This window comes from Crinia signifera, chromosome 6, assembly GCF_055691185.1.
Source record: "Crinia signifera chromosome 6, ASM5569118v1, whole genome shotgun sequence".
Classification (NCBI taxonomy): domain Eukaryota; kingdom Metazoa; phylum Chordata; class Amphibia; order Anura; family Myobatrachidae; genus Crinia; species Crinia signifera.
In genome coordinates, this window is record NC_139222.1 from 291,362,926 (window position 1) to 291,383,016 (window position 20,091).

General features: G+C 49.6%; 1 protein-coding gene across 1 annotated transcript in view; it reads left to right on the plus strand.

Moving 5' to 3' along the window:
* The window catches only part of RGS10 (regulator of G protein signaling 10), a 36,789-nt gene that overhangs the window by 13,728 nt on the left and 2,970 nt on the right, over positions 1–20,091 (plus strand). The window contains exons 3-4 of the mRNA XM_083149922.1: positions 1,186–1,272; positions 1,707–1,850. Coding sequence (XP_083006048.1) covers positions 1,186–1,272; positions 1,707–1,850 — 231 coding nt within the window. The remainder of the gene's footprint in view (positions 1–1,185; positions 1,273–1,706; positions 1,851–20,091) is intronic.

The following is a 20,091-nucleotide window of genomic DNA, read 5'->3' on the forward strand; positions in this document are numbered from 1 at the left end:
CCGTCATGCAACCACTGTGGCCCTCCCCCTGTGCGCAGGGACGGATTTCAGTGATCGGCCACCCACATTGGACCCCCCTGTGTTTTGCGGACCCCTCGTGACCCCCCTCCCATGAGCCCCCCCCTCCCGCGAGAAGATAGTATGCCGTGCCGCCCCCAGCAGGTGCCACCCATTGGCACGTGCCTCAAAGGATTCAGTACTGAATCCCGGCGGTCGGGATCCCGGCGTTCAGAATCCCGACGCCGGAATCTCGACAGCCGAAATCCCGACAAGGGGGGGGACGTGGATCTCCCCCCTTGCGGGCTCGCTGTGCTCGCCACGCAGCGGGCCCGGTGCCTCGCTACGCTCGGCACACTAATTTATTCTCCCTCCAGGGGTGTCGTGGACACCCACGGAGGGAGAATGTGTCGGGATCCCGATCGCCGGGATTTTAACTGCATCCCGCCTCAAATGCCGCACTGCAAATGCTTAGTTGCCCCCCCCCCCCCATCGCGTTGTCACTGCTCCCCAACACTACTTAAATTGCAGTTGACGATTTCCGGCGGTCTGCGGTGCTAATAGAATGAGCCCCATTATCTCTGCTGCACGAGACAATGCAGTGTGTGCGCGGATTGCGCATTATGAGCTGCGCCGCTGCATACTACATAAAATCCATGTTATATATTGTGGCTACAATGTAAGGCCAGCATCCTGTGGCTACAACCCCATACTATCAGACCCGCCCCTCACAAACAGCGCACTCCTCACCGCTTCAAGTCTCTCAGTGAATTCATCCGTTTAGTTGTTCTGTAAATATTATGACGCCCGGATGTGTCGGTCGCCGCTGCCAGGGAGCAGAGCGAGGAAATATTTATCTTCATCTGAAACGATTTCCAACTCACCCTTTCTGAGATGGAAGCCGCATTAGTGTGAGGGCTAGTTTTGTATATGTAGTTCAGCAACGTCACACTTTCCCCAACTTGTACTGTAAGCAGTAGATGAAGAGGTGGGAATGGGGCGAGGTGGGCGGTCCAGGTCTGAATCGGCCCATGGGCGCTCACTGACCATTTGGCATTTTTACATGAGATATGGGTGGAACTCCTGCCCCCTATACAATGCGCTGTGAATTTAATAATGTCTACGGTATTATATAGTGTTCCTATGAGTATCTCGCACAGTGTTACATAATGCCATCTCCCAATGTAGGACTTCCTGAAGAAAGAGTTCAGTGAGGAGAACCTGCTCTTCTGGCTGGCCTGTGAGGACTTCAAGAAAACAGGAGATCAGGAAAAGGTACAGACATCCCTTAGGTGGTCCTGGGCCTGGGTGACCCTGATCTCTCTTATGTGGAGAGGACCCCAAACCAGGATCTTGCCTAGAGCTCCATCGGGTCTGGGGAACGAGGTTCTGAGATCATGGTCCGTCTTTCCTAGACTGTGTATGGAGGAGAGGAAAGCCGGGTGTTATATCCACACAGGGAGACATTCTTTTATATATTATCCCGTATTGTTATTGTGTAGGAGGCCGTCTATATGTTGTCATTTTATGTGTTTCATATCTTTGTTATTTTCCTGGAATACTATGTTGTTCTTTATACAGTATATTTGTATTAGAGATGTTGTACACAGCGAGGGTTCTGTCATCCGGGGCGCTGTCCCCGCAGCTCCTGAGGAACAGGGGTAGAATACCACTAACTGGTAACTTGTGTCTGTCTATCTCCTGTTCAGATGAAGAAAAAGGCCAAAGACATCTACACACGGTTCCTCTCCTGCAAAGCATCTTCTCCGGTCAATGTTGAGGGTCAGTCCCGAATTGGGGAGCAGATGCTGAAACAGTTTCATCCGCTGATGTTTGAGAAATTGCAGGAACAGGTGAGAATCAGGAAGAGAATGCTGCACTCTGATTGGTGGCTAGCTCCAGTCCTCCACCAATCAGCATGCTGACAGCCATTCACTGTCTGGCTGCAGGCTGGGAAGCAGGAAGAGAATGCTGCACTCTGATTGGTGGCTAGCTCCAGTCCTCCACCAATCAGCATGCTGACAGCCATTCACTGTCTGGCTGCAGGCTGGGAAGCAGGAAGAGAATGCTGCACTCTGATTGGTGGCTAGCTCCAGTCCTCCACCAATCAGCATGCTGACAGCCATTCACTGTCTGGCTGCAGGCTGGGATGCAGGAAGAGAATGCTGCACTCTGATTGGTGGCTAGCTCCAGTCCTCCACCAATCAGAATGCTGACAGCCATTCACTGTCTGGCTGCAGGCTGGGAAGCAGGAAGAGAATGCTGCACTCTGATTGGTGGCTAGCTCCAGTCCTCCACCAATCAGAATGCTGACAGACATTCACTGTCTGGCTGCAGGCTGGGAAGCAGGATGAGAATGCTGCACTCTGATTGGTGGCTAGCTCCAGTCCTCCACCAATCAGCATGCTGACAGCCATTCACTGTCTGGCTGCAGGCTGGGAAGCAGGAAGAGAATGCTGCACTCTGATTGGTGGAAGAGAATGCTGCCTGGCCGCTCTGATATTCTGTACTGCCTATTTTCATGTGAACAAAAAGAGGGTCACTGAGATATATTTGAATAAATTCGTATCACAATCAGTGGCAATTGGTGGTGTTATTTTACATAGACATGTAGCATAAATTATGCAAGTTTTGATTTAAAAAAAAATTTTTTTTTGAACCTGTAATAGGTTGGCTGATGACAGACCCAGGATATGTGATTTATCTAAAATACTTATTTATATATTTATATATATATATATATATATATATATATATATATATATATATATATATATATATATATATATATAAAATGCCTATAATTGCTTGTCTACCAGCACTCTGTTACTAACTTTATTACAGCCACACAGTAAATGTTAACAAACTGCCGAACATCATTGGCATATGAATTATGTGCGCATGCCTTTGTGCATATATATTTTTTGTCTGTCTTTCTGTTCATACATCTGTGAAGACATTGCAACTAATTATCATGTTAATGGGCTGCAATAGATTGAATTCCATATCCTCATTCTGAGTGTACATCTTTATAAATCTGCTGCCATACATCAAGCCAGACACCCCCTTTTTTTGTCTGCTGCCAGCTATTAAGATCCATTAGCTTGTGTCAGAAAATGTACCTCAGCCTCTTTTTTCCAAACTCTCCCCTCCCCCCCCCCCCCCCCCCCCCCCCCCCCTTCATCCTAATTTTCCTTTTCCGTGCTAAGAGAGACTTTCTGGTGGCGAATTTCAGCCCTGCAATGCTCCGGTACCAGGGCTGACCTAACACCACTTACAGAAGTGTCCTCCTCTCACCTGCTATATTTTCCATCAGTGCATCTAACTCTTCTCTCACCCCCCTCCGCTCAGTTTTATGAAGAAGGTGGGCAGCAGAAAGATTAGATTCTAACTCACTGTACTTTTCTCTTTCCCATCTTTGTAAGGATACCTGCGCCAGTTACCATACTGATATGGTTTCTACAACACACGGCTAACTACCAACTGGGGATACTATATGTGACTCTTTATATTATACTCTCAAATTTAAATATAAATAAGTATTTTAGATAAATCACATATCCTGAGTCTGTCATCAGCCAACCTATTACAGGTTCAAAAAATGTTATCAAAACTTTTATGCTACATGTCTATGTAAAATAACACCACCAATTGCCACTGATTGTGATACGAATTTATTAAAATATATCAGTGGCCCTCTTTTTGTTCACATGAAAATATGCAAAATATTTAAATTGTTGTTTAACTCTACACGGCTAATTTTGCCTCATATCATTTAATAGAGTTATCACTATTTTAGCATAATTGTTGTATGTCTGTTAGGTATTGACAATTCCACAAACCTTTGTTTTTATTATTCCCTTTGGAATATATAGTAAACAAGAAATGTCTGTGTATTAGCGGGGGCAGTGGTGTGTCTTTGATCACACCTTGATAAATCAATTAGGTGTGGGTGGAGTTAGGGGGTGGGGATCACTAGGACCTGTGCTGCTATTTATTCACTATATGCTAGGCTGTTAGGCCTTCTGGCTGTGAAGTATTCTAGTGTAAAGTATGCAGACTATAGTAATATAACATAGGAGATATACAGGAGATGAACAGGAGGGAAACAGGAGGACAAAGAACACTTCGTCCTCCATCTGCAACCACAGCAATCAACATACTGCAGTGAGTTACCTGCCTCATCATCACCTACAGTCTGCACAACCTGGACACTGATCTCCATGCTGAACTAAATGCTGTCACGCACTGCCTCTGTCTCACTTATACATTAACTATACTTCCTGTAGGCTCTCCACGCTTCCAGTACTCCACCTTCTCACTGCTCATTCTAGGCCACTCCAATCTCACTCTATTACTACTCTGACCAACTTTACACAGAAATATGGCTCCTAGATCCAGTCCCATACCAGTCCTTGCTGCCAGGTCTCGCCCCCTCTCAACTTCCACACCTTTCACACGCACCCACAACCCACACAACCTAATTACTATCTCACCTGTCCCCTCCCTTCCTTTCTCCTGTGCTCTCTGGAATGCTAGATCAGTCTGCAACAAGCTCCCAATTATCCACGACCTCTTTATCTCCCACTTTTTTAACCTTCTTGCCATCACTGAAACCTGGCTGTCTGCCTCTGACACCACCTCCCCTGCTGCCCTCTCTTATGGAGGCCTCTCCTTCACACACTCGGTCAGACCGGATGGCCGCCAGGGTGGAGGAGTGGGCATCCTCCTCTCCCCCAACTGCACCTTCCGCGCCATCCCACCTGAGCCCTCCCTCACATTCTCCACCTTTGAGGTACACACTATCCGTCTCTTCTACCCCATTCACCTCCTTGTGGCTGTAATCTACCTCCCCCCTGGCCCCTGCTCCCATTTCCTTGATAACTTTGCTGCGTGGCTTCCACACTTTCTTGCCTTTGACCTCCCCTCTATCATCCTCGGTGACTTTAACATTCCTATTGACATCAATAATGCTGCCTCCTCTAACCTTCTTGACCTTACCACCTCCTTTGGACTTTCTCAATGGACCTCCACCCCCACTCATAATCTCGGACACTCCCTTGACCTAGTCTTCACCCACCATTGTAATCTCTCTGATTTCTCTAATTCTTCCTTCCCACTCTCTGACCACAATCTGCTCTCTTTCACCCTCTCATCCTCCCCTCTCCCCTCATTGCCCAGACCCACAGTCACCAGACGTAACCTCGGATCTCTTGACCCCACTGTCCTGTCTTCCCTGGAGACTTTCCTCTCTCCTCTCTCAACCATGACTTGCCCCAACCAGGCTGCCTCTTTCTATTATTCTTCTCTCACCTCTGCTCTCGACTCTGTAGCCCCCCTCCACACTGTTCCCCTTCGACACTCTAAACCACAACCCTGGCACAACAAAATAACTAGATTCTTGCAAAAATGTGCACGCTCTGCTGAACGCCTCTGGAGGAAATCTCACTCTCTGGAAGACTTCCTCCATTTCAAGTTTATTCTCTCCTCCTACAGTGCTGCTCTCTCCTATACCAAACAATCTTTCTTCAAATCTCTCATCTCTTCCCATTCCTCCAATCCCCGACGTCTCTTTGATACTTTCAACACTCTACTTCGCCCTGCACCACCCCTCCTCCCTTCATCCCTCACTGCCACTGACTTTGCCTCCTTCTTCCTCTCTAAAATTGAGGTAATCCGACATGATATCTCCTTCCATACCCCCTCTGCAGCCCACCCACCCCAATCATCCTCCCCTACCAACTACCCCACTCTGTCATCCTTCTGCCCTACTACAGCTGAGGAAGTCCGCTCACTCATCTCATCCTCTCCCCCCTCTACCTGTCCCTTGGACCCTCTCCCCTCCCGTCTCCTCAGTTCCCTCTCCCCCACTGGCTGCTCCCACCTTGCTCACCTCTTTAACCTATCTCTTTCTACTGGCATCTTTCCCTCACCCTTCAAACACGCTCTGGTCTCGCCTATTCTTAAAAAACCTAACCTGGACCCTTTATCTCCCACAAGCTACCGCCCTATCTCTCTTCTCCCATTTGCCTCTAAAATACTAGAACGGCTGGTTTACAGGCGTCTCACAAGCTACCTGTCTGACCACTCCATCCTAGATCCCCTTCAATCTGGCTTTCGCCCACTTCACTCCACTGAGACTGCCCTAGTGAAAGTCACCAATGACCTGCTGTCAGCCAAATCCAAGGGTCACTTCTCCCTGCTTATCCTTTTGGACCTATCTGCTGCCTTTGACACTGTGGATCACCCTCTCCTCCTCCACACACTCCAAAACATTGGCCTCTCTGGCACAGTCTTCAACTGGTTTTCCTCTTACCTCTTCAACCGTTCCTTCTCAGTCTCTGCCTCTGGCTCTACCTCACCACCTTCTATCCTTCCTGTCGGGGTCCCTCAGGGTTCCGTCCTTGGCCCCATTCTGTTCTCTCTGTACACCTCCTCTCTGGGTGCACTCATTAACTCCTTTGGCTTCCAATATCACCTCTATGCAGATGACACCCAAATCTACCTCTCCTCTCCTGATCTGTCCCCCACTGTTTTCTCTCAAGTTTCCAACTGCCTCGCTGCCATCTCTACCTGGATGTCTGAGCGATTTCTGAAGCTGAATATGGACAAAACCGAACTTATTATCTTTCCCCCACCCAGAGCTATGCCCCCTACTAATATCTCTATCACTGTTAACAACACCATCATCTCCCCTGTTCCCCAACTCCGCTGCCTGGGTGTCACACTTGACTCCTCCCTCTCCTTTGCACCCCACATCCAAGCCCTGGCCCATTCTTGCCGGTTCCAGTTACGCAACATTGCTCGCATCAGGCCCTTTCTCTCACAGAGTGCAACTAAGCTGATCATCCACTCATTAGTCATCTCACGGCTTGACTACTGTAATGCTCTTCTCACTGGCCTCGCTCAATCCCAACTAGCTCCTCTCCAATCTGTCCTCAATGCTGCAGCCAGGCTTATCTTCCTCTCCCGCCGCTCTAACTCTGCTACTCCCCTTCAACAAAATCTGCACTGGCTTCCATTCCCCTACAGAATCCTCTTCAAACACCTCACACTCACATACAGGGCCATCTCTAATTCCATTGCTCCATATATCTCTAACCTCATCTCCATTCATACACCCTCCCGCCCTCTACGGTCAGCTGACGACTGTCGTCTCTCCTCCACCCTGATCACTGCTTCCCATGCTAGAGTACAGGACTTTGCCCGTGCTGCACCCCTTCAGTGGAACGCACTCCCTCGCTCCATTAGACTCTCCCCGACCTTGCAAAGCTTCAAACGGGCACTGAAAACTCACCTATTCATCAAAGCGTACCCTTCCACTGCATAAACCAGCTGGTTCTCCGACCCCTTGCCTGTTTACATCCTGCTATCTAACCACCACCCACTCGCTTGCACCTCTTGTAATCTGTCTGTCTCCCCTTCCTACTAGATTGTAAGCTCCTCCGAGTAGGGCCCTCTTCCCTCCTGTTGTCAAAGCCCACTTCTCCTCACATTTCACTCACAGCTCTCCTTTACTCCAACACTCAGTGACCATCTTCATACTCATCTCCATCATTGGCCTCAAGCCTCTAGTTGTATGTTGATTGGGTCGTCACTACTTACATTTAAGCTGTAATGTGTATTGAACTGTGGTGCTCTTTATTTGTACTGTATTTTTGTTATTTATTCAATGTTATGACAAGTTTTTGTCTCCCTGTATTGTTCCTTTGTACGGCGCTGCGAAACACTTGTGGCGCCTTATAAATAAAATAATAATAATAATAATAATAATATGTCATCAAATATACAGTTTCTCTAGTTGGTTCTTTAAATACATTTGACCCCTTTTTTTGTCCTGTGCATGATACTACTCCTACTTGTCTCATTCTGTACTGCCTCCCAAGAATCTCAGGGTGGGGGTGGGGGGGGGGGCAGATGCTCAAATCATAGACTTGTCCGCAGGGGCCTCATTTACAGCTTTGCCGTCTCCCTTCTTGCGTGATGTATTTATTTCTGTAGCATTATGGTAGACCTGCGCCATCCTGCTCCGACAGACAGGAAGTGTGAGTGTAAGCGGAGTACAGCGAGGGCCGTATTCACATAAATGTGCCATCAGTGTTGGCACCATCAGCAGCGGTGCAGCCTCCATCTGATTGGCTGATAATGTATTGGCACCACCAGCTCGTTGGCTGAATACTTATGCATCAAGCACTAATCAGCAGGGTTGGACTGGCCCTCAGTGTATATATATATATATATATATATATATATATATTCCAAAGTGCTTAATAAAAAGCGAGGGCACTCACCATAGCAGCAAAAGTCAGCCAATTTTAATAGTCACACATAATAGTCGACGTTTCGACCCGCATGGGGCCTTTGTCAAGACACAAAGTAGGTCCAAAGGTACACCAGAGAAGGCCTACTTTGTGTCTTGACAAAGGCCCCATGCGGGTCGAAACGTCGACTATTATGTGTGACTATTAAAATTGGCTGACTTTTGCTGCTATGGTGAGTGCCCTCGCTTTTTATTAAGCACTTTGGAATATAATTGGCTATCCGGATTGGATGACCTTTTGCTGTGCACCCCGTTTATAGTCCTGACATTTGGATGTGAGTGCGGAACCCCCTGGCTATATATATATATATATATATATATATATATATATATATATATATATATATATATATATATATATATGTATACCGCCCCACTTCGACCACTGTATATATATATATATATATATCATGGCAGGCCACATCCCATCTGGAGCCTGGCCACACCCAGTGGCATGACTAGATACATGGCTCCTCAACAAAAGTTTGTAAGGGCCCCTATTTATCACCTAATGCTGAAAAATGTATACAGCACATGATACTTTGACAGGTAAAGTGGGCCCCTCTCAGATCTGGGCCCCAGAGCAGCTGCATCCCCTGCACCTATGGTAGCTACACCCTGTATATAACACATGTAACTGTGACAGGGAAGGTGGCCCCTCTCAGATCTGGGCCCCATAGCAGCTGCATCCCCTGCACCTATGGTAGCTACACCCTGTATATAACACATGTAACTGTGACAGGGAAGGTGGCCCCTCTCAGCTCTGGGCCCATAGCAGCTGCACCCCCTGCACCTATGGTAGCTACACCCCTGTATATAACACATGTAACTGTGACAAGGAAGGTGGCCCCTCTCAGCTCTGGGCCCCATAGCAGCTGCATCCCCTGCACCTATGGTAGCTACTCCCTGTATATAACACATGTAACTGTGACAGGGAAGGTGGCCCCTCTCAGCTCTGGTCCCCATAGCAGCTGCATTCCCTGCACCTATGGTAGCTACACCCTGTATATAACACATGTAACTGTGACAGGGAAGGTGGCCCCTCTCAGCTCTGGGCCCCATAGCAGTTGCACCCCCTGCACCTATGGTAGCTACACCCCTGTATATAACACATGTAACTGTGACAGGGAAGGTGGCCCCTCTCAGCTCTGGGCCCCATAGCAGCTGCATTCCCTGCACCTATGGTAGTTACACTCCTGTATATAACACATGTAACTGTGACAGGGAAGATGGCCCCTCTCAGCTCTGGGCCCCATAGCAGCTGCACTCCCTGCACCTATGCTAGCTACACCCTGTATATAACACATGTAACTGTGACAGGGAAGGTGGCCCCTCTCAGCTCTGGGCCCCATAGCAGCTGCACCCCCTGCACCTATGGTAGCTACACCCCTGTATATAACACATGTAACTGTGACGGGGAAGGTGGCCCCTCTCAGCTCTGAGCCCCATAGCAGCTGCACCCCCTGCACCTATGGTAGCTACACCCTGTATATAACACATGTAACTGTGACAGGGAAGGTGGCCCCTCTCAGCTCTGGGCCCATAGCAGCTGCACTCCCTGCACCTATGGTAGTTATACCCTGTATATAACACATGTAACTGTGACAGGGAAGGTGGCCCCTCCCAGCTCTGGTCCCCATAGCAGCTGCACTCCCTGCACCTAGGGTAGCTACACCCTGTATATAACACATGTAACTGTGACAGGGAAGGTGGCCCCTCCCAGCTCTGGTCCCCATAGCAGCTGCACTCCCTGCACCTATGGTAGCTACACCCTGTATATAACACATGTAACTGTGACAGGGAAGGTGGCCCCTCCCAGCTCTGGTCCCCATAGCAGCTGCACTCCATGCACCAATCGTAGCTACACCCTGTATATAACACATGTAACTGTGACAGGGAAGGTGGCCCCTCTCAGCTCTGGGCCCCATAGTAGCTGCACTCCCTGCACCTATGGTAGCTACACACCTGTATATAACACATGTAACTGTGACAGGGAAGGTGGCCCCTCTCAGCTCTGGGCCCCATAGCAGCTGCACCCCCTGCACCTATGGTAGTTACACCCCTGTATATAACACATGTAACTGTGACAGGGAAGGTGGCCCCTCTCAGCTCTGGGCCCCATAGCAGCTGCACCCCCTGCACCTATGGTAGCTACATCCCTGTATATAACACATGTAACTGTGACAGGGAAGGTGGCCCCTCTCAGCTCTGGGCCCATAGCAGCTGCACCCCCTGCACCTATGGTAGCTACACCCTGTATATAACACATGTAACTGTGACAGGGAAGGTGGCCCCTCTCAGCTCTGGGCCCATAGAAGCTGCACCCCCTGCACCTATGGTAGCTACACCCTGTATATAACACATGTAACTGTGACAGGGAAGGTGGCCCCTCTCAGCTCTGGGCCCATAGCAGCTGCACTCCCTGCACCTATGTTAGCTACACCCCTGTATATAACACATGTAACTGTGACAGGGAAGGTGGCCTCTCTCAGCTCTGGCCCCATAGCAGCTGCACTCCCTGCACCTATGGTAGTTACACCCCTGTATATAACACATGTAACTGTGACAGGGAAGGTGGCCCCTCTCAGCTCTGGTCCCTATAGCAGCTGCACCCCCTGCACCTATGGTAGTTACACCCCTGTATATAACACATGTAACTGTGACAGGGAAGGTGGCCCCTCTCAGCTCTGGGCCCCATAGCAGCTGCACTCCCTGCACCTATGGTAGCTACACCCCTGTATATAACACATGTAACTGTGACAGGAAGGTGGCCCCTCTCAGCTCTGGGCCCCATAGCAGCTGCACCCCCTGCACCTATGGTAGCTACACCCTGTATATAACACATGTAACTGTGACAGGGAAGGTGGCCCCTCTCAGCTCTGGGCCCCATAGCAGCTGCACTCCCTGCACCTATGGTAGCTACACCCCTGTATATAACACATGTAACTGTGACAGGGAAGGTGGCCCCTCTCAGCTCTGGGCCCCATAGCAGCTGCACTCCCTGCACCTATGGTAGCTACACCCCTGTATATAACACATGTAACTGTGACAGGGAAGGTGGCCCCTCTCAGCTCTGGGCCCCATAGCAGCTGCACCCCCTGCACCTATGGTAGCTACACCCTGTATATAACACATGTAACTGTGACAGGGAAGGTGGCCCCTCTCAGCTCTGGGCCCCATAGCAGCTGCACTCCCTGCACCTATGGTAGCTACACCCCTGTATATAACACATGTAACTGTGACAGGGAAGGTGGCCCCTCTCAGCTCTGGGCCCCATAGCAGCTGCACTCCCTGCACCTATGGTAGCTACACCCTTGTATATAACACATGTAACTGTGACAGGGAAGGTGGCCCCTCTCAGCTCTGGGCCCCATAGCAGCTGCACTCCCTGCACCTATGGTAGCTACACCCTGTATATAACACATGTAACTGTGACAGGGAAGGTGGCCTCTCTCAGCTCTGGACCCCATAGCAGCTGCACCCCCTGCACCTATGGTAGCTACACCCTGTATATAACACATGTAACTGTGACAGGGAAGGTGGCCCCTCTCAGCTCTGGCCCCATAGCAGCTGCACTCCCTGCACCTATGGTAGCTACACCCTGTATATAACACATGTAACTGTGACAGGGAAGGTGGCCCCTCTCAGCTCTGGGCCCCATAGCAGCTGCATCCCCTGCACCTATGGTAGCTACACCCCTGTATATAACACATGTAACTGTGACAGGGAAGGTGGCCCCTCTCAGCTCTGGGCCCCATAGCAGCTGCACCCCTGCACCTATGGTAGCTACACCCCTGTATATAACACATGTAACTGTGACAGGGAAGGTGGCCCCTCTCAGCTCTGGGCCCCATAGCAGCTGCACCCCCTGCACCTATGGTAGCTACACCCCTGTATATAACACATGTAACTGTGACAGGGAAGGTGGCCCCTCTCAGCTCTGGGCCCCATAGCAGCTGCACCCCTGCACCTATGGTAGCTACACCCCTGTATATAACACATGTAACTGTGACAGGGAAGGTGGCCCCTCTCAGCTCTGGGCCCCATAGCAGCTGCACCCCCTGCACCTATGGTAGCTACACCCCTGTATATAACACATGTAACTGTGACAGGGAAGGTGGCCCCTCTCAGCTCTGGGCCCCATAGCAGCTGCATCCCCTGCACCTATGGTAGCTACACCCCTGTATATAACACATGTAACTGTGACAGGGAAGGTGGCCCCTCTCAGCTCTGGGCCCCATAGCAGCTGCACCCCCTGCACCTATGGTAGCTACACCCTGTATATAACACATGTAACTGTGACAGGGAAGGTGGCCCTCTCAGCTCTGGTCCCTATAGCAGCTGCACCCCCTGCACCTATGGTAGCTACACCCTGTATATAACACATGTACCTGTGACAGGGAAGGTGGCCCCTCTCAGCTCTGGGCCCCATAGCAGCTGCATCCCCTGCACCTATGGTAGCTACACCCCTGTATATAACACATGTAACTGTGACAGGGAAGGTGGCCCCTCTCATCTCTGGGCCCCATAGCAGCTGCACTCCCTGCACCTATGTTAGCTACACCCTATATATAACACATGTAACTGTGACAGGGAAGGTGGCCCCTCTCAGCTCTGGGCCCATAGCAGCTGCACCCCCTGCACCTATGGTAGCTACACCCCTGTATATAATACATGTAACTGTGACAGGGAAGGTGGCCCCTCTCAGCTCTGGGCCCCATAGCAGCTGCACTCCCTGCACCTATGTTAGCTACACCCTATATATAACACATGTAACTGTGACAGGGAAGGTGGCCCCTCTCAGCTCTGGGCCTGTGGGTGGAGACTCTGCAGAAGTGAGCTGTTTGTGCAGGGAGCAGGTTGTCAGGAGGTGAGCTCGCAGCTCTAGTGTTGCACGGGGGGTTTCCCTGCTGGCTTCCCCGGGAGGGATGGATCTCCCCGGGGAAGAAAGCTCCCTGAGTATGGACTGTGTCCGGAGCGCTGAAAGTGCTAATACAGTACTCCATGGAGCCACAGTAATAGGTGGCCAGCCAGTGGCAGAAGGAGCCAATTGTTCTATTAATGTGGATTCCCCCAAACTGCAGGAGGGAGCTCCTCTGAGTGAAGATTTAACTCAGGGTGGAGCGGCAGCAGCTGTTGCCAGCCTGACTGTTAGTGAAGCGGGGGGGTCCCGGCCTTTAGACGCTGGAGAGAATGTATCCCCGGAAGACACCGAGGATGAGGAGGAGACGTTTGAGAGCTACACTATTAAAGAACTGCAGCGAGAAAGTCTTTCTATAAGCCGTAAAATAGCAAATAAAAAGAAGAAAAGAAACTCACGCTATAAATGGGAGAAGCCAATTATAGAAAAGGAGATCCTGGCACTAACATCTGCCCTTGAAAGGGTTAAAGCTCAATTGGCATTGAAGCGGTTACAGGAGAAAAAGGCAAAAAGTGAATTACCTGCTGTTTCCTGTGAGACTGAAGTGAAAAATGCACAAGAAATGGAGGTCTGTCAATTGGACAGACAAAATTCTGTTGCGGAGGTACCGGTGGTTGCGGAGATTGGGGAGGCGTCTCCCCAAGTTTCAGATGTGTTGCAGGCAGAGAAGGGTGCACTGATGTGGCAGGTGCCTGATGTGGCAGGTGCAGGAGTAATTACTCCTGAGCTTGTTGGGCCGACGCCCATGCTGTGTGAAACTCCTAATGCTGATGCAGCAGCTGAATGTAAAGGTCTGGAAGTGGAGCGTTCTGACTTCCAGCTAAGAATGGATATAACTGGCACGGAAATCTTGTTGGCGGCAAGGGCGGAAAAAGGCACTGAGGCAGCGACCTCTGGGGCAACATCAGGTGCAGATAGGTGTCTGACATCAGATGGCAAACCAGGGGTTAATGCCCAAGAAGTGCAGTCTGTTTATTCCACAGGTAAAGAACATCAACACCTGCAAGCAGCACAAGGAATGTCAATTCTGGATAAAAATGAACTGTCACCTGGTGAACAACAGATCATTGAGACTGTATATGGACAGATGCTAGTTCCTGAGAGAGCTAAAGTTGCAGCTCAATTATTGCAAAAGGAACAAGTAAGACTGAAAGAGGGGACTGGGGAAGGTAATGCAATATCTGTACCATGTGCTAATGTCCCTGTTAATGTCAATAAGCAACCAGTCCCAGGTATTATTTCTTATGCAAACATGGTTAAGGCTAAACCAGGTGTAAGCGCCAGTATTCCCCAAACAAATGTGGGATCAGGTCAGGTGGGGAAAAGGAGAAATTTAATTCAATTTAAATGGTTGGGGAAAGGTGAAGCGCCTTCCAAAGAAGAGTTTCTGCAAATGATCTTCAGTTTGGGGTTCCGTGCAACTGACCTGTACGCCTGCATCCATCCAGTGAAAACTGCAGATTTTGATCTGAGTTTTATTTCATATCAGGGGCTTCAAGCCTTTTGGATGAAATGGCAGGCGTGCAGGTCATCTAAGCCATATGATGCATATAAAGCAGTGCTTGTTACAAAACAGGATAAGGTAAAGGTGAATATATTGGTGAGAAATGAATCCATTCCTGTGCAAGATATAAAATACTGGTTAACAAGGTTTTGTGATGTGGAATCCGAGTTGACCAAGGTTGGCTTTACCATGGGAGTGTGGGGAGGAGCATGGGCTGCAATGGTTAAATTAAGGAATACAGACAGGGGTTTTGCACACATTCCTTCTGCTGCCTATATTGGTAGAGACCGCATACAATGTTTTTATCAGGGACAACCAAGAACATGCTTTCGTTGTGGCGATTTCCGCCACCTAAGTAGTGACTGTACAGTGACTAAATGTGCTTTATGTGGTAAAGTGGGACATACTTCCAAGGAATGTAACAATGTTATGTGTAATCTGTGTGGAGAGGAGGGTCACCCCTACAGTAGATGTCCATGGGCAGAACACAATATGGAGGAGAATGTGCCAACTGGGGGAAAGAAAGATGACCAGATGCCAACCTTTCAGTGGGTAATGGGTAAGGAAGTGGCAGGTCAGGAGGGAAATCAGAAAACTGAGAATAAGAAAGTAACATCTGTTGTGGTAGTGGAAAATTCTGCAGTACTAAATCAAAAAGATTCCTATCAAGTAGTAAAGGAAAGTCGTAAAAAAAAGAGAAAAGGAGAGGAAGCAGAAATCAGTTTAAGTAACAGGTTTGGTGGTTTTACTTCAGATGAGGAAAATGAAGGGGAAATTGTTGGAAATGGGGGAGCAAGGAAAGTGGTAGTAAGCTCAAAGGTAGGGGTGGCACGGGTGAAAAAGAGTAAGAAAGGGAATTTTGGAAAGAAAAAGGTAACTGAAATGGTTTCTGATGAAGAAATCCAGGATAGTCTGGACTGGGACCCAGTTGGCACAGAGCTGATTAAAAACAGTGTGGAAAGTATAAGGGAGGGAAGTGGTGTGGATTTAAGTAGTGGAGGGAAAAACATGATTGTATCCCAGAGTGATAGCTTAGTGTCATCTGGGTCAGTAATTGGTCCAAGTATTGGGATGGAAGACAAGGTACTGGGTGATCAGTGCCTGGTACTTAAGTCTGCTTGTGAACCGCCAGACCCAGGTTCCTCTCCTAGTTAAACCCTTGAAATATGGTGGTTGAGAAGGGTAAAGTCACTTCTAAGAAGGTGACTAATAAAAATTGATCTATTGCGGTTTGCATTAAATTATGTTATGTATTAATATTTCATGTGTGTTAAGATGTAAAATACTTGTTATTTATTTGTTTATTTATTGTAATATATTGTAAATTTTGTTGCAAGTTTTAATAAATGGGAGAATTCCCTCTCAGCTCTGGGCCCCATAGCAGCTGCACCCCCTGCACCTATGGTAGTTACACCCTGTATATAACACATGTAACTGTGACAGGGAAGGTGGCCCCTCTCAGCTCTGGGCCCCATAGCAGCTGCACCCCTGCACCTATGGTAGCTACACCCCTGTATATAACACATGTAACTGTGACAGGGAAGGTGGCCCCTCTCAGCTCTGGGCCCCATAGCAGCTGCACCCCTGCACCTATGGTAGCTACACCCCTGTATATAACACATGTAACTGTGACAGGGAAGGTGGCCCCTCTCAGCTCTGGGCCCCATAGCAGCTGCACCCCCTGCACCTATGGTAGCTACACCCCTGTATATAACACATGTAACTGTGACAGGGAAGGTGGCCCCTCTCAGCTCTGGGCCCCATAGCAGCTGCATCCCCTGCACCTATGGTAGCTACACCCCTGTATATAACACATGTAACTGTGACAGGGAAGGTGGCCCCTCTCAGCTCTGGGCCCCATAGCAGCTGCACCCCCTGCACCTATGGTAGCTACTCCCTGTATATAACACATGTAACTGTGACAGGGAAGGTGGCCCCTCTCAGCTCTGGTCCCTATAGCAGCTGCACCCCCTGCACCTATGGTAGCTACACCCCTGTATATAACACATGTACCTGTGACAGGGAAGGTGGCCCCTCTCAGCTCTGGGCCCCATAGCAGCTGCATCCCCTGCACCTATGGTAGCTACACCCCTGTATATAACACATGTAACTGTGACAGGGAAGGTGGCCCCTCTCATCTCTGGGCCCCATAGCAGCTGCACTCCCTGCACCTATGTTAGCTACACCCTATATATAACACATGTAACTGTGACAGGGAAGGTGGCCCCTCTCAGCTCTGGGCCCATAGCAGCTGCACCCCCTGCACCTATGGTAGCTACACCCCTGTATATAATACATGTAACTGTGACAGGGAAGGTGGCCCCTCTCAGCTCTGGGCCCCATAGCAGCTGCACTCCCTGCACCTATGTTAGCTACACCCTATATATAACACATGTAACTGTGACAGGGAAGGTGGCCCCTCTCAGCTCTGGGCCCCATAGCAGCTGCACCCCCTGCACCTATGGTAGTTACACCCTGTATATAACACATGTAACTGTGACAGGGAAGGTGGCCCCTCTCAGCTCTGAGCCCCATAGCAGCTGCACCCCCTGCACCTATGGTAGCTACACCCTGTATATAACACATGTAACTGTGACAGGGAAGGTGGCCCCTCTCAGCTCTGGGCCCCATAGCAGCTGCTCCCCCTGCACCTATGGTAGCTACACCCCTGTATATAACACATGTAACTGTGACAGGGAAGGTGGCCCCTCTCAGCTCTGGGCCCCATAGCAGCTGCACCCCCTGCACCTATGGTAGCTACACCCTGTATATAACACATGTAACTGTGACAGGGAAGGTAGCCCCTCTCAGCTCTGGGCCCATAGCAGCTGCACTCCCTGCACCTATGTTAGCTACACCCCTGTATATAACACATGTAACTGTGACAGGGAAGGTGGCCCCTCTCAGCTCTGGGCCCCATAGCAGCTGCACTCCCTGCACCTATGGTAGTTACACTCCTGTATATAACACATGTAACTGTGACAGGGAAGATGGCCCCTCTCAGCTCTGGGCCCCATAGCAGCTGCACCCCCTGCACCTATGGTAGCTACACCCCTGTATATAACACATGTAACTGTGACAGGGAAGGTGGCCCCTCTCAGCTCTGGGCCCCATAGCAGCTGCACTCTCTGCACCTATGGTAGCTACACCCCTGTATATAACACATGTAACTGTGACAGGGAAGGTGGCCCCTCTCAGCTCTGGGCCCCATAGCAGCTGCACCCCCTGCACCTATGGTAGCTACATCCTGTATATAACACATGTAACTGTGACAGGGAAGGTGGCCCCTCTCAGCTCTGGCCCCATAACAGCTGCACCCCCTGCACCTATGGTAACTACACACCTGTATATAACACATGTAACTGTGACAGGGAAGGTGGCCCCTCTCAGCTCTGGGCCGCATAACAGCTGCACCCCTGCACCTATGGTAGCTACACCCTGTATATAACACATGTAACTGTGACAGGGAAGGTGGCCCCTCTCAGCTCTGGGCCCCATAGCAGCTGCACTCCCTGCACCTATGGTAGCTACACCCCTGTATATAACACATGTAACTGTGACAGGGAAGGTGGCCCCTCTCAGCTCTGGGCCCATAGCAGCTGCACCCAGGGCCGTTTTTACAGGGGGACGAGCCGTGCATCTGCCCGGGGCGCCGCACGGCTCATCCCCTCTTTTTAAATGCTGCCACTCAGTTCCCTGCTCTCCCCCCGTTCGCAGTGTAATAGTCCAGGATCTTACTGCGCATGTGCAGCTAATAGAAAGTTAGCCAGCAGGCTTACTTTCACTTTCCCCGTGTGCCCTGCAGCAGCTGCTCCTTGCTTATAAAGCAGGCAGGAGCTGGGGCAGCTGATCAGAGGAGAGGGGACAGATGCTTCCATATATATTTTCAATAAAACATTGTAAAGAAACATCCATGTGGAGCAGGTAAGCTCTGTCTCTCCCACGTCCGTCCGCCCTCCAGCTCCGTCTCTCCGTCCCCCCCTCCCTCCCCAGCTCCTGATTTCATTAGTATCAGTGGGAGAGATTCTGCAGTTCCGTCTCTCCCCCTGTCCCCTCTCCCTCCCCAGCGCTGCTGCTATGGATGGGAGTGTACAGCAGCCGCCCAGGAGCTCAGGCAGGAGAGTCCCTGTTTGCTGAAGAATCACAGTGGGCTCATGAACTTCTGCCTGAGCTCGAAGTGCTGCAGTACACTACATTTCAGTCCCCGGCAGCAGTGAGGAGGGAGGGCAGACATGGGAGAGGTCACCGGCTACACATGTTTCTTTACACTGTTTTATTAACACAAACTAATATAGAGAAGCACCTGGCCCCTCTCTGCTGATCATCTGCTCCAGCTCCTACTTTTCTTCATGTGGTTTACTCTGCCTCCTTGCACAGCACAGGGGGAGAGATCCCTGCAGCTCTGTCTCTCCCCTGTCCCCTCTCCCTCCCCTGCGCTGGTGCCATAGAATATACAGCAGGACATGTTTATTTTAGAATCACTCCTGCCTGTGCTGTTATACATTACAGTCCCCCGCAGGAGAAATGAGGAGGGGGAGGGAGGGGGGACAGGTGAGAGACGGAGCTGCAGGGATCTCTTCCCCCATACAGTGCACAGAAGCATGGAGTCACAATGCTTAGAGTAGATTAATAAAAGGTATCTGTTCCCTAGAGAACTGCACACAATTGGGGGAGAGAGAAGGGGGGGGGGGGAGGGGGGCTGCTAAGGCAGCCTTATTGCAAATAATACCTACATAACGCCTCTAAGAAGTGGCAATATTATCACTAGGGACCCTTCCGAATTAATTTTACAATTGAAGTTTGATAAATATGAGTAGTTCACATTTCCCTTTATAGTTATGTTGTCTTTTCTCAGACGCCAATGTGCGCCAATGTGTAATTGTCATCACGGTGTGCGACATAATGTGTAATTGTCATCACGGTGTGCGATATAATGTGTAATTGTCATCACGGTGTGCGACAATGTGTAATTGTCATCACGGTGTGCGATATAATGTGTAATTGTCATCACGGTGTGCGATATAATGTGTAATTGTCATCACGGTGTGCAACAATGTGTAATTGTCATCACGTGTGCGATATAATGTGTAATTGTCATCACGGTGTGCGATATAATGTGTAATTGTCATCACGGTGTGCGACATAATGTGTAATTGTCATCACGGTGTGCAACAATGTGTAATTGTCATCACGTGTGCGATATAATGTGTAATTGTCATCACGGTGTGCGATATAATGTGTAATTGTCATCACGGTGTGCGACATAATGTGTAATTGTCATCACGGTGTGCGATATAATGTGTAATTGTCATCACGGTGTGCGACAATGTGTAATTGTCATCACGGTGT